This window comes from Lepidochelys olivacea (genome assembly GCF_965140295.1).
Source record: "Lepidochelys olivacea isolate rLepOli2 genome assembly, chromosome: 7".
In the NCBI taxonomy this organism is placed as follows: Eukaryota; Metazoa; Chordata; order Testudines; family Cheloniidae; genus Lepidochelys; species Lepidochelys olivacea.
This window is the reverse complement of record NC_140417.1, coordinates 126,157,010-126,179,236: the sequence shown is the minus strand read 5'-3', so window position 1 is coordinate 126,179,236 and position 22,227 is coordinate 126,157,010. Positions and strand designations below refer to the sequence as shown.

At 61.5% G+C, this 22,227-nt stretch overlaps 1 protein-coding gene across 1 annotated transcript; it reads right to left on the bottom strand.

Annotated features, from left to right (window-relative positions):
• Positions 1-117: 117 nt before the first annotated feature.
• On the bottom strand, positions 118-3,879 carry NKX2-3 (NK2 homeobox 3). Its single transcript, XM_084635229.1, has 2 exons — positions 3,340-3,879; positions 118-1,302 (listed from the first exon to the last, which is right to left on the bottom strand). The coding sequence occupies exons 1-2, from the start codon at positions 3,680-3,682 to the stop codon at positions 674-676; spliced, it is 972 nt and encodes a 323-aa protein (XP_084491355.1). The 5' UTR covers positions 3,683-3,879; the 3' UTR covers positions 118-673.
• Positions 3,880-22,227: the final 18,348 nt, after the last annotated feature.

Below are 22,227 nucleotides of genomic sequence, written 5' to 3'. Positions count from 1 at the left end.
CATCCCCTGGGCTGCGGCGAACGGAAATCCCCCGCCCGCTGTCCGCTCCGGTCCCTGCCCGAGGCCACGGGCTCCCGGGCAGCTAGCAATGAGGCACGGGGGCTATTGCACCTGGTTTATTAAGTCCCTCGCTCCTGCGCGGGCTGGCACTTACAGCGGATACAGAGTAGATACAAGGGCCCGGCTCTCCGCGCGGCTGCCTCCCCCAGACCCCGACACTTTGGCTTTTTACAAGCGAAGCTGCTTGGACGGTGCGGGGATTCCAGCTCCATGCCCAGCCCGGCAGCCGAGCCACCCAGAGCCGGGGGACGCGTTCCCATCCCCAGCCGCCGTGGGGGATCGGACAGGCTTTGGGCCGAGCCCCCTTCTGCCCTGCGGCCCCAACAGCTGCTGCGCCGGTCCCCCGCCCCCGCCAGGGGCACGGAGGGGCCGGACTGGGGCTCCGCGGAGCGCAGCGGCCCTCAGTTGCCCCACCTGGGAGGAGGCTGGGCCATCGCGCTGGCCGGCGTTTGCAGCTCCCGCCCTGAGCGAAGCGGCGCGGAGAGCTGCGCTGGGCTCCAGTCTGCCTCTAGCGTGCAGCCTGCGGGCACCAGCCGGGGGCGGCGCGGGTCCCTGTCCTTCCCCGGGGCCACCAGGCTCCCTCCTGGCCCAGAGTGTCCGCCGCCCCGCGCGGCTACCAGGCCCGGATCCCCTGCAGAGCGCCCTGGCTGCAGGAGGGCCCCGCGGGCCCCTGATGCAGGGGCTGGGCCGCGCCGCCGAAGGCGCCCAGGTTGCCCACGTTCACGAAGGGCCCCGCGCCCGCGCCGGGGCTGCAGCCGGGCTGCCCGCCCGCGCCGCCCGCGGGGTAGCTGCAGCCGTAGCCGGCGTTGCAGGCGGCCGCGTTGCCGTAGCCGTAGGCCGGGAAGCCGCTGTAGGAGTAGGGCGCGTTGTAGGGCGAGCCGTAGCCCGGCGAGCCCCCGAGGCACGGCTTGCCGTCCCGCACCAGCACCGGTACGGCCACCCGGCGCGGCGGCGGCGGCGCGGGGCCCAGCTCCAGCGACTTGTCCTGCCGCTGCCGCTTGCACTTGTAGCGCCGGTTCTGGAACCAGATCTTCACCTGCGTGGAGGTGAGCTTGAGGCTGCTGGCCAGGTGCTCGCGCTCCGGCGCCGACAGGTACCGCTGCTGCTTGAAGCGCCGCTCCAGCTCGAAGACCTGCGCCTGCGAGAAGAGAACGCGGGGCTTCCTGCGGCTCCGCGGCTTCGGCCTCTCCGCCTCCTCCGGCTTGGCCGCGGCGCCCGCCGGCGGCTTCGGGGCGCAGCGCTCTGCTCGGGGGAGAGGCAGGGTTAGGGCCGGGGCCAGGGGAGCGGGCCTCCGCGCGGGGCCGCCCCGGGCAGACTTCGCGCCGCGAGCCTGGGGCGCGCCGCTGGGCACATGGCCTGAGAACAGCCCCGGAGCAGAGCCGGCCTCGGCCCGCCAGCGCCCGGGGCCCGGGCCGCGGCCGGGCGAGGGCTGGACTGTGGCCTGCCGGGGCCAGGGGAGCCCTGTGTGTGTTTGTGCGGGATGTCCTGGGGGGTGTGATGGTCTGGTGAGTGCTTACACGGGAGCGCAGTGCTGTGTATTTCAGTGTCTGCCTGCGTGATCGCGGTGTTGCTGCAGGCCCTGGGTGGCTGTGTGTGTGTGTGATCGCGGTGTTGCTGCAGGCCCTGGGTGGCTGTGTGTGTGTGTGTGTGTGATCGCGGTGTTGCTGTAGGCCCTGGGTGGCTGTGTGTGTGTGTGTGTGATCGCGGTGTTGCTGCAGGCCCTGGGTGGCTGTGAGATCATGGTGTTGCTGCAGGCCCTGGGTGGCTGTGTGTGTGTGTGTGTGTGATCGCGGTGTTGCTGTAGGCCCTGGGTGGCTGTGTGTGTGTGTGTGTGATCGCGGTGTTGCTGTAGGCCCTGGGTGGCTGTGTGTGTGTGTGATCGCGGTGTTGCTGCAGGCCCTGGGTGGCTGTGTGTGTGTGTGATCGCGGTGTTGCTGCAGGCCCTGGGTGGCTGTGTGGGGGGGTGATTGACCCCCCAGCTCTGTGTGTGTGGCCAGGGCTGTGCAGTATTTCAGGGCGCTGAGCTGGGTGTGGACTCCCTGGGCTGCCTCACATTTCATGCCTCTGCAGAATCCCAGCTGGTGTGTGTGAGCAGGGGCCTAGAGCAGTGTGTACGGGGGGGCTGAGAACCATTGACCCATACTGTAAACCCTGTATATGGTGGAAACCACTCCAAGCCATGGGGTCTGACAGCCCTCCGCCGCCCCGAGTTCCAGCCCCGGTGTGAGTGCAGAGAACAGAGGGGGTTACAGGGCCCGGCTCTGCTCAGGGGTTCTGGCCCCTCACTGCTGGCCGGGAAAGCAGGTCCCTGGCGGGTCCGAGCCCCCTCGGGCAGCGGGGCAGTTTGTGGGAGTCTCTGCGCTCCAGGCTAAGCGCCGGCCTCCCCGAACTCATCCCCCGCATGCCGGACTCAGGCCGGAAGGCAAAGAGCAAGACACACCCGCGCTCGGCTGACATCCCCGCACGCCGTATGGGGACAAGGCGGGGTGCGGCCTCTGTTCCTTCCCGGCACCCGCCCGCTTCCCCTCACGCACCCCGGAGCAGCGGGAGCCGCCAGATCCATTCGCCTGTCTCCTTCCCCTTCCTCGCCCGAGGCCTGGGCCCACCGCGGGGCCGGGACCCTCCCGCGTCTCTGCCGGGCCCGGTTCTGCCCCTCCGAGCAGCCTCCCGGAGCAGGAGCGGGCCCGCTCTGCGCCCAGCGACCCCGTTCCCCCACCCTGCCTGGGGTGGGCGAGTTCCCGGCTCCCGAGAACGGGGCGGGGGTCGGATTCGGGCGCCACTTCGGTGAGTGACAGTCCCGGGGCCGCCTCTGCTCGCGGGGGGCTGCCGGGGCCGGGGCTCGCCCCGCGGGTTATTGTTCCTGTCACAGCGCGGTGCGGCTCCAGGGTCAATCGGAACAGAGCCTGCCCGCCCCGCTGCCCTCCCGTCAGCACCCGGGCACCGCGGTGACCCCCAGCCCACGGACCTGCCTTCTGCGGGCAGGGGAGAGAAACTCGGGAGAAGACCCACGCGGGGCGGACTCCGACTTCACTCCTGCTGGGGGCGGCAGCGGTGGAGGAGCGCTATGGGGCGGATAGGGACGGGAGCTGCCCTGGTGGAGCGCTATGGGGCGGATGGGGACAGCGGGTGCTGCGGATGACCCGAAGTCCCGAGCCGTGCTGTGGGGTGATGATGGGTGGGGGGAAGTTGCAGGGGTCCCCCGCCCCTGCCCCTGCCCCGCGCCGGGTTAGTACCGCATTGCGAACAGCGCGGCCGCGGGGTCGCGGCCCCCATACTCACTGGGGTCCCGATCCCCGGCGCGCTCCAGCTCTTCTCCCGGGCCATTGGGCTCACAGGAGCCCCGCAGCACCGCGTGCACGTAGTTTTCCGGGGAGAGCCCCACGTCCCCTTGGCTCTCCGCCGCGGCCATGGAGCTCAGATAGGACAGCTTCTCCTCCTCCTCCTCTTCCTCCCCGTCGGAGAAGCGGGAGCCGTCGCCGGCCGCCAGCAGGCAGGCTGCCGAGTGGAACTGCTGCTCCAGGTGGTGGGGCAGCGGGACTCCATAGTGCGGCTCCGGCTGCGCCAGGTTGAGGATGTCTTTGACAGAGAAGGGGGTGGAGGTGACGGGGCTCGGTAACATCATCGGGGCAGCGCGAACAGCCAATAGACCCTGGGGGCGGTGCAGCGCCCTGCGCGGGGCCCGGCGGCGCTCCGGGGTGCTGGGGGGGCGCAGCGCCCTGGGCGGGGGAGCAGGCAGCGCCGCGCGCTGATAAACGAGGGGCCGCGCCTGCTCCTGGCTAAGTTGCCTCCATTAGCCCGGCGCTGGGGGTCTGCGTTTTGTTACAGCCTCTGCGGGGACCAGCCAAGGGCTCGCGAGCCTCCTCTGCCCCGGGCCAGCACGTCACGGCGAGGAGGGGCCGGGGCCCTGTGGGCAGCCTCCCCATTGGAGGGTGGGGGTGGCTGAGCCGGCCCCTCGAGCCCCGGCCCGAGATCCGGCTGCCCTACCAGAAATAGCAATGTCTTAAAGGGAGGCTGGGGGAGGCTGCTCCCAGGAGCGCGCCAGACCGGGCCTGGCACCCACCTGGCTGGGCAGAGGCTGCGGGACGGTGTGTGGGGGTCAGGGAGCCCCAGCTGTGCGGATCCCAGGGGTGCCCTGGACAAAGCCGGTGCTCATGTCAATCCTAAGTACATGTAGGTAGGTAGGCACATCACACAGCTTGCGCCGGGCCCGGGGAGCGCTCAGAGGCCCGGGGAGTGCGGGATGGTGCGCGGGGGTCTCCGGACAGGTCTACCCAAGGGAATCGCTGTGAGAGAACAAACCCCTGCCCTCTCCCGGCCTAGGCTCCCGCTGGAAAGTAGCCAGAAGTCTCACTGAGCAGCACCTACGGGCGGCGGGGGGTGCTGCCCGGGCCTGTGCCGATTTCTGTCCTGCCCCGCACCCCTTCTCCCCGCCCGAGGGGTTCTCTCCTGGGCCTGCCTCCGGAGAAGGGGGCCACCATTCCCCTGCCTGGTGAACGCGCCCGGCGCTGCTCTCAGGAGCAGGACCCCTGAGGCCGCAGTGGGTTCCCAGGCAGGCGAGGGCCTGCAGGAGCTGGGGGATCCCCGACGAGATTCCCACCTGGGAGCCCCCTCTTGCCTCCAGGAGACTGAAGCTGCGAAACGGACAGAGGAGAGTTTTTTGAAAATAAAGGGTAAACTCTGGGCTCCACTGAAGTTAGCGGCAAACTCCCCAGGCGCCCCTGGGCCTGCGCCCTCAGCTGCTGTGAATTGGCCGGGCTCCATTGTTTTTCATGGAGCTCTGCTGGTTTACATCAGCGGAGGATCTGGCCGAACTCCGCCGTCTGCGCTGCCGTGAGATCAGGATCGGCCCAGAGAGTCCATACGACTGTGGACGCCGCAATTCAGAGCAGGGCAGGAGACCCAGACCCAGCACCGATCTCTGCTGCCGGCGCGGGCCGGCCTCTGTCTGGGAAGTCAGATCCAGAGCTGCAAAGGAAAACCCCAAACGAGCCGAACTCTGTAGGGAAAGCCCGGGACGGCCCAAGACAGAGCAGTGTCCTTCGTTTTCGTTCTACACAAGCGCGGGGAAGCGAGAGCCTGTCGCGGCGTCAAGGGGAGATCGAGGCAAAGGGGGGACAGCCCGGCAGGGAGGCTGCCTGCAAAGGGGGGTGCTGAAAATAATTATCTCTCCGCAGCGAACGCTCCTGTGAATTATCGCGGCGAGGGGCCGATAACCCGCGCTCCGCGGCCCCGGCCACGGGTCCGATCCTGGCGCCCTTTGGAGGCAGCCGGGGAAGAAAGGCCCGAAAACGGGGAACGAGGAACCCAGCTGTCCAGTCAATCCACCGATGTCTACAGATTTTTAGGAAGAAAACAGCCTCTTCCTGGCGGCCCGACTGGGAAGCGGCGGGCCCGGGACCCTGTCGCTGGGAGGTTTCGGTATATGCGGGGAAGAGCAGCCGCTTCCAGAAAAACAAAAGGGAAAAGCGAAGGGGGGACAGTGACAGCGGGGATATTTCGTTTTAACGAACAATTGTGTTGCTCCGCAGGCCCGTGAGAATCGAAACGGGGACGCCGAAAGCGGATCCCGTGGCGCCGGCGGACCGGAGCACGGACCGCAGGTCGCGTGAGTACCCGGCGCACTCGGGGGCTGCTCTGGGGGCTTCCCGGCCCCCCGGCGCTCTGGCTTCCGCGCTTCACCCCAGGCACTCGGGGAGGCGAATCGCGCCAGCCCGACCCGGCGGCGGGTTCCGCAGGGTTCGGGTCCAGTTTTCTTTCTCCACCGGGTGTTTGGTTATTTCCCGATTCTTCCCCGTGGTTCCCGCGCCCGAGCCTCAGGCCCCGCTCGGTGTTTGTGGGCAAAGAAACTCGCCGCAGCCGGAGCAGTTCTGCGGTTTATTTACGTGTAAAAGTTAAACCGAATTTAATTCCTGCGGCGCCGCCGCCCTGGCCCGTGCGATTCGGACCCGGGGATTATCGCTAATAATGATCACTAATCTAGATCTAAAAGATTTCGATACAATAACTGACTATAATTTATAATTTCCGCCGAAAACATTTGGGTGCAAGAACCGATCGATAACAATTTCCGCGAGAGACATTTCGCTGCGGTAGCGGGCGGAGAGGGGCTGATCGTTATTACACACCGCCCGGCTGGCAGATGATCATTATCAATCGCACATTTCAGATGAATTCGATACTTGCCGGGCGGCTGCCGCCAGCTCCCCTGCACCGCGCCGCCGGAGAGCAGCGACTGAGAGCGGGAGAGAGCCGGGCGTTCACAGCGTCGTTCCATGGGGTTCCCTGCCGCGGCGAGCTCACCCACCCCCCCGCCCCGGGGCAGTGGCAGGGCTTACCTGGGGGCCCAATTTCGGCCTGGGAGCCGCTCCCTCTGCCTTGGCCGCCTCCACCCGGATCGGGCCCCGCTGGCTGTTAACATCGGCGCGGGGCTGGCTGCTGAGGGCCGCACAGCTTTGGAGGTTGCGGCTCCTAGGGGTGAAATCCCGGCCCCGCTGCCCCCCAGTGACTTCTGTGGGGCCAGGCTTTCGCGGGGAATCCGGCAAGGGCCGGTGAGGCTCCGGGTGTTCCCGCAGGGCCGTGCTGATCTGAGCAGGCCCGAGGGAAAGGCAGCCGCCCGGCGCTCCGCAGTTAGGCGGCCTGGAAAGGCCGGAGCGCCCCGAGCCACCTCCCCTAGCCTTGCGGGGTCCCGGGGCTGCGAGGCAAAGGGGGAGGTTCGGTTGCGATTGCGGCTGGCGCAGAGGCCCCGGCCTGGGTAAGCGCAGGAGCCGCAAGCAGGGTGGAGCGGGCGCCGGTGTCAAGCTGTCTCGGTGTGAAGGATGCGCAGGAGCCCCCTCACCCCCACCCCATGGCCTCCCAAGTGCCCTGGCCCCCAGGGCTCCCGCGCGTGTTCTCCCGAAGCTTCCGGACTTCCCCGGCGGGATCACGGCGCTGCGGGGTCCGGGAGTCTTTCACCGCAGCGACCCCCGGCCGGTTTGTCCTCGGGGGCGGCTCATTCCCCCGACACTCCGCGTGGGGAGGAATCTCCACAGGCCTTGGCAAGGGGAGCCTGGCAAAGGCGGGGGGCGCGTTCCTTCCCCGTGGCTGCGCTGCGCGCTGGGCCTCTGCCTTTGGGGGTCGATAGCCCCTGCACGGGGCGAGCCCTTCCCGCGGCCTATCGCCCAGCCTCCCGACTCCCCTGTAGCCTCGATCAATGGCACCATAGCCAGGCTCGGCCCGCGCCCGGCGGTTCCTGGCCTGGAACCCAGAAGGTTGTTCGGCCTCTTGGGCCCTCAGCTCCCCCGCACCCCCTAGAGCCTGGTCCGGGGAGGCTGGGGCCTACTCCCCGAACAAGGCCTGCATCCCTGAGCCTGGCTCTGGGCCCAGCCGGGACTGCCTAGGAGTCCCACGGAGGCCCAGCTCCCTGTCCCCAAGCCCGGCGCATCCAGGAGGGGTTGACCGCGGGACGCATCCAGCCCAGAACGCTGTTTTGGTGCAAAGGCAGAAATCTGGCGGCTCTGCCGGCGCTCGGTTCCGCCAGGAAGCAGCGGCGCGGGGAGAACAGGGGGGTTAAAATCACCCTCCTCCGCACCAGGCCTGTTCGTAGGCCGCGGGGATCTCACCGCTGGCGGGCTTCTCCGCTGACCACCCCGCACCCTGTTCTGGGCATGGGCCTGTCCGGGCCAGGCCCGGCTTGGCCCAGCAGCCCAGTGACTCTCTCGCGTCCCCCAGCCGCTGCTCACTTTAACCTTCCTGGTTTTTATCAGGGTTTAGCTTAAATCCGCCTCCCGCTACACGTCGTGGCTGGGCAGCGGAGCGCTGCTCTGCCCGGGCCAGGCGGCTCCAGGTGGGCAGACGCTGCAGTCGGTTAGTGTCGATATTAACACTGTTACAATCCGCCCGGCTGCCCAGCCTGGGGCAGGCTTCGCACCCCGTGGACACCGCTCGGGAGGCCCTGGACAGGGGCTCCTGTCCCGGCCTTTCACCGGCCTCCTCCTGGCAGCGCCCTGGCCCCCTTCGCTCCCCTCTGGCATCCACCCCACACCCAGGCACAGCGGGCTCCGCTGCAGCCGCGTGGAGCAGGACCCAGGCCCTGCTAGGGCGGGCGGCGCAGGCGGCTCAGGGTTAATGGAGTTTCCCTCTGGGCCCTGACGGGTCTGTGGGTCTAGCCCGCGGGCTGTTTCCCCAGCAGGGACCCACTTCCCCTAGCCGGGGCAGTCTGATTCGGCTGGGTGAAGAGCGAGTGGAGGGACTGGATGGATCCGCTCCGAGCTGGTTCAGCGGGTGCGGGCCCGGCTGGATGGATCCCTGTGACCTCGGCTGTTGAGGGCCGTTATTCTTAGAAGCCTACATCGCAGCAGCTGGCTGCGGGGCCCGGGCCGCCCGGTAGCTTGCTGGCAGGGAGTGACTGACCCGGCGAGGGAGGGACTCCTCTGCCCAAGGCCGGAGACTGCAGCAATGGGGCGAGCTGCATAGACGCACGGGGGGTGGTGGGGAACAGACGGATCTGCTGGAGGGTCCGCGTGTGCTGAAAGATCGAGGGCGGACTGTAGGGATCCACTGGGATGGGCTGTGCACGGGGTTGGGCAGATCCATGGGGGCACGGATCCGAGCAAACGACCCTCCCGCGGTCGCGGAACCGTTCTGCCCCGATCTCCCGGAGAGCCGGTTCATTCAGCTCGATCCAGCAGAAGCCGCTGCTCCCCGGGCCCGATTGCTCCTGCCCTGAGGTCATCGCAGGGGGCTCCACCAAGGCCGGGTCCTACCCGCCTCTCTTGGAGCTTGTGCCCGGCCGCGGCTGGCGACGCAGAGGCGGCTGAGCCCGGGGTGGTGATTTTAGTTCCTTCCACCCGGGAGCCGTCCCCCCGGAGCGGCGGCGCTGGCGGGTCGGGCCGGCCGGGACAGGAGTTTGCTCCGCCGGCTAGGGGTGTCTTTTTTCCCCCGGCAGTGAAAAGTGGGATAAAAAACTGCGATTTACTCGGGCCCGAGCGCGGCGGCGGGAAGGCCGGGCCGGCCTAGAGCCGGGGTCTTCCCTTTCTGCCCAACGTGCCTAGGGACCTGGCCCCCGGGGAAAGGGCCCCCTGGCTCCCGGGCAACCCCCGCACACAGGGGCCCAGGGAAAATACCCGCCGCGGCTGCTCTTCCTTTCCCAAGAGTTGTTGGCCTTATTGGAAATCCCGCCCGGCCCGATTCCCCAAAACGCCCAAATAAGGGAAAGGGAGCGCGGCACTGGGGGGGGGGGGAGGATACAGCCCGGGGGAGTCACATGAGCCCGGGCCCGGGCCCCGAACCCCCTGCTGCCGCCCCGAATCCCAGGCAGGGGCCGGATCCTGCACACGCTCCCTTAGGCTGCTAGCGGGCCTGGCCGAAAGGGGTGTGAGCGCAGGGGGCAGCCCCCAGGCGGGCAGTGCCGCCGTGGGCGAGCCGCGGCTGCGGGGAGCCGCAGGGTAACGTGCTGCAGGGAAAGACCGGAGGCCGAGCCGGGGTGCAGCAGACGCCGGCCTGACCACGCCTCACGGCTTTGGGCTGGGCCGGAGCACAGCGCCGGTGTTAGGGTCCTTGGAGCGCGCACAGGCCCGCGTGGGGAGGGACAAGGGCTGGGAACGGGGCTGCGTCAGCGCTCGGGAACCGAAGGAAGCTCCGCGGGGCCTGCTGGGGTGGACCCATGGCACGAACCCTCCCGGAGGCAGCCGGGACCGGCCGGGCGCAGGCGTGGCTGAGTCTGTTCCGGGCTCTGCCACTCACCTGGGGCCCCCCACCCCCGCGCGTGTTTCCTCTCCAGCCCCTGCCTCGCCTCGGTGGGGCAGGGGCAGTGGGCCTGCGTGTGAGCGCAGCGCCCCCCAGGCTGGGCTCCGCTTCCCGGGCCGCTACTGGTCCCTGCACAATTAATTGATAAACCCCCAGGGCGCTGCGTGCCCCTGCGCTGCGCTTGGGAGCAATGGAGAGTCCCAGTGAAGCCTTGCTCGAGGCCCGTTGGCGGGGGCGCTGGCTGAAGGAATATAGGGAGCTCTGTGGAACTAGTGGGGAGGGAGAGCTCAGTGGTTTGAGCGTTGGCCTGCAAAAGGCAGGGTTGTGAGTTCAATCCTTGAGGGGCCCATTTAGGGATCTGGGGCAAAAATTGGGGATTGGTTCTGCTTTGAGCAGGGGGTTGGACTACATGATCTCCTGAGGTCCCTTCCAATTCTGTGAGGGTGTGAGGGAGGGCGGCCTGCTGGCCAATAAAGGAAGTTGGGGGTCCCAGTGTTGGGCGTGTCCCTGGCCGTGGGGACCAGCAGGTGGGTTTCTTAGGCTCCCTACAGTTTGGCCCCCGGGCTTTCCCCGCCTGCTGGGCCAGGGGCGCAGGGATGGCTGCGCTATTAATGGTTATTTTATTTATATCATTAGCGGCGCCCGCTGCGCTCTGTTTACAGCGCGGCCTTGTTGTCCCAGCCGCTTCTCCGCTCTGTTTAGACAGGGGATTATTGTAATGGATGGCCCTCGCTCTGCGGATGCTGCGCCCGGAGCCAAGACCTAGCAAACAGCCGGCGGGGGGGCGCCCAGCAGCGGAGGCGCTGGAGACCCCGGGGGAGGCGCTGGCGCCGAGAGGAAAACGTTTCCCTTCCTGCAGGAGCCCCGGGCTCAGGGTGCCGGGTTCGCAGGCCGGCGCCCCTGCGGCACTGCCCGGCTACAGGGCCCGCTGGCCGGGAGATGGGCGCTCCCAGGCTGGGTTGCTAATTGCTCCATTAGTGCCTGGGGGCTGAGTGCTGCTGGGAGGCCCCGCGCTAATGGCTGTAAACAAACAAACATTAATCCCGGGCTGTCTCCAGCTCCGGCCCGGGGCCTTTGATCTTCGCCTGTCCCGGCCGGCGGGACACAGCAGAGCCGCCTCATTGTCCCGTAATCCCGACCGCCGCCCTCGGCTACGGGGACCCGGGCGGCAGGAGGAAATCCAGAGGGGGCTCTAGCCGGAGCAACACCGGGCTGAGGGCCAGGGCCTTGTCTCCCTTCACGCGCGGCTAATCTGCCTCCAGTCCTGTCCTGGCTGGGCTCCCGCATAAGAGGCCGGCGGCCCATGTGCGAGTGACACCCAGGGGCGGCGCCTGCCAGGCAGGGTGAGCCCAGCGGCCAAACCGGGGTGTGCGCGCCACGGAGCCGCCGCTGGGCGCTGACAGCAGCTCCCGGAGCGCCGCGGGCTAGCACGGAGCCTCAGGGCCGGGAGCAGAAACCCGCAGCTGAGACTAACGTGTGGGATGGAGGAAAAGGGGGCGCCTGGTGTGACGGCCGGGAGAGCTGCGGGGGAGCCCCGCCTTTGCGCCCCGGCCTGACCCTAGCGCTCCCCTCGTGTTCGTTACATCCCAGGGCGGAGACGTGCCTGGGATGGTCCCGCCTGACCCCTCGGGGCGCAGACCGCGGCAAGGGGCGCCGGGGACCCAGGCGTCGGACAGCAGCTCTCCTGCCTTCTGCGCCCATCCCGGGGCGTGTGTCGCCATCCCGCTCGGCGCCGACCGGGATCCACAGGGCCCCTGCAGGGTAACGCCCGGCAGGGGGCTGCTGCGGGTACCCGGCCAGGCCCGTTTTCCCCGGCTCTGCCCGACGCTGCCCCCGCGCCAGCTCTATTTACACAGAGCCTGCCCTTGTGTAAACGCTCCCGCTCCGGCGTTTATCTCAGGGCCCGTCTGTTTCTCGTTCTCTGTCAGCCGCGGCCCGCTGACAAATGGGCCCTTCCCACGGGCTCTGGCCAGCTGATTTATGTGGGAACCGCAGGGACCGGGGTCCCTGGGACGCCCCCAAACGGCGCTTCCCCTTCTCCGGCGAGCTCCGGGACCCCAGCGCGCAGCTGCCTCCATGGGTGAGAAAGGGGTGGCTACAGCCGGGACCTTGACACCCCACCCCGATGGGGGGCCCTGTCTCTCCCCAGCAGGGGAAACCTAGCTCCCGCTGTGCCCCTTCGCCAAGTGCCCCGAAGCCTCCCAGGGGTCGGTCCCGCTCCCTGCCCCCTGCTCTGAGCCGGGCAGCGAGGGGCTCCAGCCCCTCCGCCCCATTCCTGCGCGCCGACTCCCTCCTTCCCTTCCCCACAGCGCTCGGCGCCGCCCGGAGGCTCCGGGCGCAGGACGCGGGACTCCGAGTTCCGGGCATCCCGCCGCCGGCGCTTCACCGGCACCTGCCCCAGCCCGCTACCGACCTAACAGCCAGAGGGTGGGTGCGCGACGGCTCCGCCAATCGGCCAGCGGCACTGCCAGTTCGAGCTCATCTGCATATTTAATTGGCTGCGGCGCGAAGCCGCGGGGTTTGTGCCTCACTAGCGCCCGGCCCCACGATCTCTAGGGCTGGGCCCGGGCCCAGCCGGGCGCTCCCTGGGAGCGGAACCAGCCCCGGCTGCGGCGGGACCGGCTCCTTGCTCCACACCCACAGGATCAGCGCCCCTAACGGTCTTTGCGGCCCCAGCGGAAGCAGCTCCCATGATTTCCAGCTGCGTCCTGGGTCGCCTGGAGTTGTCCCGAGCGAACCCAGCGCCGGGCCCAGTTCCCCGGCCCGGTTCGCGGCGGGCTCAGCCCCCGAGTGCTGCGCTCCGCCCGCAGCGCAGTGCCGCCAGCGCCGTGTGGGGCGCCCCAGCCCCAGGAGAGTCCGGGTGTGGGGCACTGTCTGGAGGCCGCCCCGCCCGGCTGCTGGAGAGCGCTGGGCACTGGGGCGCCCCAGCCCCAGGAGAGTCCGGGTGTGGGGCACTGTCTGGAGGCCGCCCCGCCCGGCTGCTGGAGAGCGCTGGGCACTGGGGCGCCCCAGCCCCAGGAGAGTCCGGGTGTGGGGCACTGTCTGGAGGCCGCCCCGCCCGGCTGCTGGAGAGCGCTGGGCACTGGGGCGCCCCAGCCCCAGGAGAGTCCGGGTGTGGGGCACTGTCTGGAGGCCGCCCCGCCCAGCTGCTGGAGAGCGCTGGGCACTGGGGCGCCCCAGCCCCAGGAGAGTCCGGGTGTGGGGCACTGTCTGGAGGCCGCCCCGCCCGGCTGCTGGAGAGCGCTGGGCACTGGGGCGCCCCAGCCCCAGGAGAGTCCGGGTGTGGGGCACTGTCTGGAGGCCGCCCCGCCCGGCTGCTGGAGAGCGCTGGGCACTGGGGCGCCCCAGCCCCAGGAGAGTCCGGGTGTGGGGCACTGTCTGGAGGCCGCCCCGCCCGGCTGCTGGAGAGTGCTGGGCACTGGGGCGACCCACATGTGCTCCCCGGGAGCGGTTGGCTGGCCACAGCCCGCATGTGCCGCCCACCGGAGCAGGCGATCGTCCCCAAGGGCCTGTCCGAGGTGGGGGTGTGGAGCCGCCGCGGCCGCGGCTCCGGTCGATGTTCGCCCTCCCTGGTTTGTGAATGATTCTCCCCCGGGCCCTTTCGTGCCCCCCGCCCTTGGCCGCAGGGGCCAGGCTGAGGTTTCGGGCCAAGGGCGGGAGCCGGAGAGAGGTGCCAGCCGGCACCCTCCATCCCTAGAGCAGTCACTAGGTGGGCCCCTGCAGAGTGGGTCCCCGGCCTTGCCCGGGCGCGTCTCCAGGGTCGAGGGAAGTTCTGGGCTTCTCCGGGGGAGCGGGCAGGGCGGCGGTGCCTTTGGGCTGAAAATGACCCGACAGTGAGCTGACAATGACCAGCAGCCAGGTGCACAGCAGAGACTGGAGCAGGGTGTGTGGGGGGGGGAGGCTGAGAGCCATTGAACCAGACTGTAACCCCTGGGTATGATGGAAACCGCTCCAAGCCAGGGGGTGCAGCAGCATCCCCAGTTCCAGCAGCTCTGGCAGGAGCTGACACTAACCTCCCGGGCACCAAGGCTTCTCTGGCCATGTCAGGCTGTCACCCAACACTCAGTCTTTGCCCGCCAATTGGCAGGAGAAAGGCTTTGGTAAGGGCCCAGCCTTTAAGGGCATTAGGATGGGCTGTCACCACGGGCGAGCCTGACAGGCCTGGGCAACGACCCGTCTTCAATTCTGACAGCTGGAGTGCCACCGAGTTGCAGTCCTTAAAGCCACCGCGCCTCGGTGCATCGGTGCAAAGCCCACGCCCAGAGCCAGAGAATGGCTCCTTCTCTGTGCCTTGGTTTGTTGGCGCCAGGGATGGGCGGAAGAGGGCACAGGAGACGCTGCAATGAGAACGACAATAGCCCACCCTTGGAGCAGCCTGACAGTATTTCTAGAAGGACAGTGGGGTGGGAGGAGGTATTGTTTCATATTCTCTGTGTATAAATAAAGTCTGCTGCAGTTTCCACGGCATGCATCCGATGAAGTGAGCTGTAGCTCAGGAAAGCTCATGCTCAAATAAATTGGTTAGTCTCTAAGGTGCCACAAGTACTCCTTTTCTTATTTCTAGAAGGAGGGCTTGGGGAAGGGGACACCGAAGCAAAGCTTACAGGGGCTGTGGAAATTAAAGTTCTGCAGACACGGGGTTGTGTAGAAAGAGGTGAGATCATCACACTACAGGGCATTAGGTGAGAAATGCCAGACCCCATCCACAGCACCCATCCGGGCTAGGGGAAGTCCAGAGACGGAACCTGAGGTCTGGGGAGGTCTGAACGCTGCCCGCGAAGACCCGGTATCCAACTGGGAAATTTGTAACAGGCACAGAGCGCAAAGGAGCCATTGACACCATGGGATATTCCTGCTCGCCCTTGGTCCAAGGCTGTCATGGGGCTTGTTGAATTAACCAGGAGAGATTCCCTCTTGGTGGTGGATCAGTTCAGCTTTGTGTTTTGAACGGCGCACTTGCCCAGCACGTCGAGTAGCAGTCGAATAACACATCGCAAATCGCGCTTTCTCACCGAGGCATTCCAGCTGACTTACTCCCCAGCAGGTCATAGCCCACCACTCCTCAGTGGCTGAGTGCAGAAATCCTCTTCCATGTGCTTGCCATGGAGGCAAACGGACGAGCAGAACAGCCCGTATAAACAGCGAAGACCTGGGGTTTAGAAACCGTTTTGAACTCAAGCCGTAGATATTCAACCTTGTTAGACACTCTCACTGCACAACACATAGGGCTCCAGGGACAACCGGCTACACCATTGTCCTCCGCCAGTGACAAACCTTTCTGTCGCAGACCCTGGGAGGGAGCGTTGGCGGTTGGGGCAGAGCGTATCTGGGTTTCGTTTGAAATGGTTCACTCCTGCCTGTCCCATTTTCCCATGAAACAAATGGAAATTAAATATTTTGAAATAAACAATTTTTTTTTAAAATTTTCAGGAATGATTTTTCCCTTTCCCACTCTTTGTAGAATCCCCTCCCACCCCTTTTTACCCCAAGGAGGAAAAAACACACAAGTGGGACAATTAAAAACAACTTTTCTTCACACTTTTCCAGTGGGGAAAAAGGTGGAAGGGGAGGGAGAGGGAAGCAAGGGAAAAAAATTTTACTTTTATTTTGACATTTCTCCCTTTTTTCCACTGCTAAAGTGTGTGTGTGTGTGTGTGTGTGTGTGTGTGTGTGTGTGTGTTTGGGAGGGCAACATGTGAGACAACTCACATTTTATTTTTTTCACACTTTTCCAATAAGAAGTAAAAAGAGGATAAAAGTGGGGTTTTTTTTTCCGCTGTAATATTTTGATCCTTCCCCTTTCTGAGATGGGATGTGGGGAGCAGGGGGAGGCTGAAAAACTGAAAGAAAGTTGGGATTCTTCCACTGTTTTGGAACAACAAATTTCAAACACTTTAAAAAAACCTGGATTTTCTTTCAGGAAATTTTAATTTCAATTTTTTTCTGATTTTTTTGTTCACAAAAAATGGTTTTAAATGGAACTGTACTGTTTGAGAACAAAACTGCATCTAAAAAGTCGATGATCCCCACTAGCCATTCAGGGGCAAATCCTCTGCCCCCACACCTGGTCTCAGCAGCCTGGTGGGATCGAGGGAGGGGAGACAAGGAGTCCTTGCCCAGGTCACAGACTGGTTGTGGAGCTGCTCCGTGGAGGCTGCTGTAGCCTGAAGGAGGCCCCTGGGTGGAGGGAAAGATGGGAAGATTGGCCAAGTAATAGATGTCCTGGCTCCACTCTCCCCTGCCTTCCCCTGACTCTGATGCCTTGCTCCCAGCTATCCCCTGGGCTGAGCAGGGAGCTTGTATTTAGCAAGGCTCTGCACCAGGCAGGAGTAGTTACTCTGAGTGATCCCTGCCTCTAGCCGCCCCATATGTGCCAAGTAACCCCACTGGTTCTACTGCCATGGGAACCACTCAGGCGGGGAGGAGGGGCCTGGATTTGCCCCAAGGGATCACATTTTTGTATTTCCTGGGAAAACTTACTATTAATGTTTTCTTTTCTATTTAATTGAGCATGAATACCAGGAAAACATTCCCATTTGTCTCTGGAGCGAATTTTCCTCCCTTCTCAGATTGGCTAATTTATTTTTTGTTTGGAGACATTTGCAGTGACTAATGGTTTGAGAATACACCCCAAAATGAACTATTAGCCAGAAAAAATATTTTGTTGAGGGTGAGATCTCTGGATCTGATCTGAAGGGGCACTGGTCACCTGTGAGCCTCCACTGAAGGGAACACTCAGCATTTCACCGAGCAAGAGCAGTTCATGCCAGAACCATGGGGTGATGGATCATTTATAGTCAGGGACGTTTGGTAGATCTAAACTTCAAAGGGAAAAATACATACAAGATAAACTACAACTGTATTCCAGTGCAGGCTGGGACCTCTGAAATTCAGGCAGACCTGACACATCAAGTTGAATTGGGAGCCAAATCACAGGAGTGGGCAAAGGTCACACTGTGTCTGAGCCAATGCCGGATAGGAAGTGCTTGGGCCAAGGACTGATGCTGCTGTTTCTATAGGGCATCTTTCATGCACGACGTCCATCCAGGCCTCCCAGAGTCCCCCCACTGCCCAATACAGCCCTGGAATTATGGACTATTAAAGGAGAGTAAAACTATTCCTCCTCTGAAGGAAAATCTCCAATCAATCACATTTTACTGCTTGTTAGATGGGAGCGCTGCAGCTGGGCCCCTGCTGGCAGACACCGCCAGATACAAACACACATGGAGGGTGAAAACCTGCAGCCATTCACTTAAATCCTTTGTTCATGTTTGAAAGGCCACTGCTGCACACGGGTGTCTGTTCAGAGGTTAAGAACTATGGCTGCAATTCGTCCCTGAGCAGCATGAGGCTTGTGCACCATCTAAACTCATAGGCCTATGTCTCACTCACATCCCACTTAATCCCATAGGGACTGCTCATGTGAGAGTGGCAGGATCAGGCCCTGGATTTGTATCTCTTGTAAAGAACAGACCAATTAAAATTAAGCCAATTAAATTTTAACAGGTCTGGTGAGCCTTTTATTGCTTAATAAACACTGAGGTTTAACTCTGTCAGAGTTTGCTGTGTGTATACATCACTGAAGGAATTCTTGCTGTCCATGTGGCTTAGTGCTTCCTTTCCCAAGACCTCCCCGTCTGGTCATTTGGGTTCATCTTTCTGATGAGTCTATGGTGCTGGAAGAGCAACTGCGATTAGGCTTTCTGTCTAGTTCAAGGCCTGCTGCTGTCTGTGTCTTTCTGTGTCTTGGAGGTGGATTAATCTGAGCAAGGTTTGTCCCAGGGAGAGTCCCCTTGAGTTGTTTGGTCACTGTTCGCATCCTTATTCTCTTGAGATGGTTGAGTCTTAGAAATGCTCCCCAGGTTACCTGCTCTCACACATGCATGGATGTGATGTGACAACAGCTGTGCTGAGCATATATATGCTGGGTGGTGGCCCAGGCCCCATCTTGGAAACCAAGCAGATAAGCTCCATTTGCTTAGGGGAGCTGCTTGGCAATTCAGTGTCATCACTTCTTCTATTGCTTAATCAAGATCCTGCTGACTGCCAAGTTCATTTGTTGCCATGTGGGTGAGGTTACACTTTGCATTGCTTAATCTGGTGTGGCAAAATGGCAATTTTCTGTGATATTTTTATGAATCCTATGTGTGCCTCAGTTTCCCTCTGTACTTTGCATTGCTACCCAGTGGTTGCAAAAGGGTTAAACTTGCTTGGGCAGAGCAGGAGATGAGGTGTTGGGTCACCTAACTGTGTGGGGTGGAATGACTGAATTGTTAAAGGACTGACTGAGAAAACAATGGGAAACTCAGGCATGTGGTGCATATGAGCTCAGCAAGGCTCAGTGGGAAAACAAGGAAGCTAGAGGTTACAGAAGAGGGATAACAGCTGGCTTTGGGAAAGACTAAGCAGCTCTCACCTGGGCTTGACAAAGAGGGTGAGAACCAAACATAGATTCAATAGCAGCTTGGCAATTGGAGCCCTGGCTTGGCCAGGATGGGTAATGTCTTAGCCTTTGCTCTTCTGCGCTAACCTAAGGACTTCCCGGTGCTGTGTTCCAGTTGACTAATAATTCCTGCTCCGTTTCAGAAGGACTGCCTGGCGTCACTACAGCTACTTGCTGAGGTGCATTGCTCCCTAAAGGGTGTAAAAGTCCCTGAGCAAGAGTCTCTCTCTGTTGGACGGGCTGGGCAGAGCTCATCAGGTGAAGCAGGAGTGCTGGAGCCCACCCTGAAGGAATAGGGGGACAGTCTGGGGGTCAGGCTCACTGAAAAGGTTCCCCCAAGGGGACAGGTTAACAGCTGGGGCATCGCACAGGTTCGGGGGCTCCGTGACACTTGGGATTTGATACATTTACACCCAACCTCTACCCCAGGCTCCCGAACCACCACACCAGTTTTCAAGCCAATTTAATTGTGGGGGTGGGTTTTAAAGCTAATGCAGAATTCAGCTTGAAGGAGAAACCATGTTGCAGCCTTAACCATGATGCAGCTCTAGGTGCCCCATAACATGGCCCAGACGGGGTTTAGGCTTTTAATCTCTGCCACACGCGGGTGTGGCCTGCACTGCAAAGTTTTGTTGGCAGAAATTGCTTTTTATTGCCACAGGTTTGGATTGGACCCAAGCAAAATTGATGCAAACAGGCAAAACCCAGCCTTTCGCACCCACACTGACATACTTCTGCCAGCACAATGCCAGGGTAGGAGCTGCATTATCTGTGCTGGCTAAAACAGTCTTTCAGCGACAATCTCACAATGTCTCTGTCCCCACGCCAGTTACAGTTTTGACCTCCACTGCTCAGAGATCCCAGAGCCTGGATGTCCTCCAGTGCCCTCTTTGAAATCCCCAGTTTGTTTTGGAAATGCCTCTTTTCTTTTCCCTTGTTTATCCCACCTTTGAGAGCAGACAGGCATTGCTCAGCACAAAGTTACAGCTACAGCTAAACTTCAGGTACCTGCCTGCACCAGGAAAGAGAGCACGGCTTTCCTATCCAGGAATTTGATGCTGAAATCCTTTTAAAGCCCCATATCTGCCTCAACCTGCTGAGGGTCCCTTCCTGGTGTTTGGTCTCATTGACTCTAGGTGGCATTTGCAGTGGGAGATTGATGTGTGCAGTATCTCCATATTCTGCTACAGTGACATGCTTCCAGTGTTTTCACAGGGAGCTCCCACAACATATATCCCCAGCCTGGCACAAAGCCTATGTGCCAGAAACCATATGTGGTTCCGAGGTGCAGGTTGAGGGACTGGGGAATCTAGACCTTTCTGTTTGTCTGCTTAGATGCAAAGGTTTACGAGGAAGGAGGTGGCACTACAGGCAAACAGACACATCTGAAGGGCATTTTTCTGGAAGTGTGTATACTTGTTTCCCAAACATCACTGAGAGTGCAGTGCTTTGACACTCCAGCACTCTGTTGAGCTCGTGTGATTTGAAATGGGTTGGTAGGTGAGTGGGTGGGGATTGAGACATGTTTATGGGAATGTCGGGTAAACCTGGTCCTATGGTCAGCTCATGCAGCTGGTGAGCTTGGCCCATGGCTATTAAATGTGGGCTTTGCTGGTGCATTTTTAATAAAAAACCTTGTGGCTTTCATTTTCCCTGTTGTGTTTTGCTGCTTTTTCTCTCCTCATCTCACACCTCCCAGGCTGGTGACTGAAATGAAAATATCTAGATTAGATTCTGAGTCACTTACACTGCCGGGTGGTGGGAAATCTGAAAACTTCTGTAAAGATTTACCCTGAAAGTTCTTCTGGCAAACTCCTGTTGTGATTTCCAGGCAGCAATTGTTAACATGTCAAGGGCATAGACAACTTTTATTTTTTATTTTTGGGAGGAAGGTGTCTAGAGTTACATAATAATTAAACACTAGTTATTGAATATTGCTGCAGTGAGCAGTTTTGTAGCATAACCAAATGTATCCACTTTTAATAAAGTGAGTTAAATGAGCTTCTGTTCTAAACCTAGCGTTTCCTTTGTTTAGTAATGCACCCCCAACATTGGGGGAGGAGGGGAGAGTTAAACCTTCTCCCGTTGTCTAGGCCCAAGTATATATGGTGAATCAGAACCTTTTAACAACAGTTTGTAGTAAAATTATGATCCAGTTTGTTATTAACAGATTCAGAGAAGCTTGAAATGAGCCCTCTTAGTTCTTCTAGTCCATTGCCCAGGGTCAGTGCAGAACGATCCCTGACATGGTCCCGTCCAGCCTGGTTTTAAATGTGTCAGAAGTTGGGGCTCCCTCACTTGAGAGTCTTCCAAGGGCTGGAGACCTCATTTTGCTAAATTTCAAATGGCTCCACCAAATTCAGCCTGAGATTCACTCCACCCCTAGCCCCAGGGAAGTTTCTAGATTAATAGCAGAACATGCATTTGTGAGGCTTTGGCTCTGTTTTGCTAAGGGAAGACTCTGCTGTTTTTTTACTCCCAACTTTATCCGAGGAACAGGTAAAGGATGAATTATGAGCAAGTAGCTGTATTGTTTGCATAGCACAGGCTTCCCATTGGTTAGGCAGACATGCTTTTAAATTACCTCGCCCTTGAAAAGCCATGGTTAACTTAAAGGAAGAGATATCAGGTATTGAGGACGGCTTGGAACACGCAGCGGTTAGTGGCTCCAATGGAAGGACAGGGTTGGAGTGACGGAACAGAGCTCACGGCAGGGGACTGAATGGCACGGCATGGCATAGACCTCGGGTTGGTTGCGGCGCAGCTGGGCTCCCTCTATTGTCCTGCCAATGTGCCTCCCTTGGGTCTGGAGGAGCCTATTCTAGAGGCTGTTCTGGGTGTGGCCATTCTGCTGAGGCTGCCGCCAAAGCCGCAGTTGTAGAGGGAGGTTGCGTGGTGCGGACACTTGTGGAACAGGGACTGAACTGGGGCCCAGGACTCATGTCCCGTGGGCCCCTGAACAGCCAGAATGAAACAGGAGAACCTGTCCCACCCGTTGTTACTGCATAATCTCTGGTTACTCATGTGAGGGCTCCAGTGTGTCTGAGGGCTGGTTAGTAGCTGCTACTTGCCTGCCTACGCATAGGAAGCTCTGTGTGAGCAGTTACCAAGGAGAGCAGGGGTCCGGGTCCTGGTCCTGGTCTGTGACTAGGGCTCCTCGGCTCTACACTACGGTAATGCAGATAACAACTAATCCCCCTCCAGCTGAGCAGCTCAGGAGACGGACATATAGTCATGCTGTTGTGAAAACGCTGGGAGGGACGTATGCATGTAATTCACCAACAAGACTAAAAAAACCAATTGGGCCAAAGGCAAAGCTCCCCCTCCTAAACCCGCTAACATGGGCTGCTCACCGCACCGACCCAGCCCTGCGTGTGTGGGTGAGCGGCGCCAGGGCATGGTTTTGACACAGGAGAAGGGGTCCTATAATTACAGACCTCTCTCCTGCTAGGGCCTTATCTGCTTCCCGACATGTCCAGAACCAGGCAAAGGCCGCGGCTGTGTCCTCATAGCCCTCCCCCTTTTACTTGGCAAAAGGGCCCAGACTGCTTACCCGGCTGGCCCCATCCCACTGAGGTTGCTGACACCTGCCCTGGCTGCCTGGGAGCCACTGAAGGTCCCTGAGTGACCAGGCTCTGCACCTACACAAAGTCAGAGCAGGGAGTGCTGGGAGACCTAGGAGCAGTGTCCTCAGGCAGGTTGGGCCCAGACACACTTCTCTAAACCTCCCTCCCTGCTTGCCCCCTGTGCACACGCGGCACCTCTGTGTACAGCCAAACCACTATAGCTTGCACACGTACGCACATTGCACACGCCCTGCTGACAGGCTGGAAAGTACAAGCCATGTCCTTGCGCTGACCTTTGGGTGCCCTTCGCGAAGCCATCGGAAAGGATTTCTCATTGTGCAGTCTCAGGGCTTCCAGGGAATTACTCAGCAAGCTGGAATTATGCACTGTGTATGTGACCCCCCTGTTCCCCCCACCCTCCTCTCCCAGCTCTGG

Bases quoted from the DNA above. Each gene is read 5' to 3' on its own strand.
- NKX2-3 (XM_084635229.1), bottom strand. From the start codon at position 3,682: ATGATGTTACCGAGCCCCGTCACCTCCACCCCCTTCTCTGTCAAAGAC. The intron at 1,303-3,339 runs GTGAGTATGGGG...TCCCCCGAGCAG, and splicing joins CGCCGGGGATCGGGACCCCA to AGCGCTGCGCCCCGAAGCCG.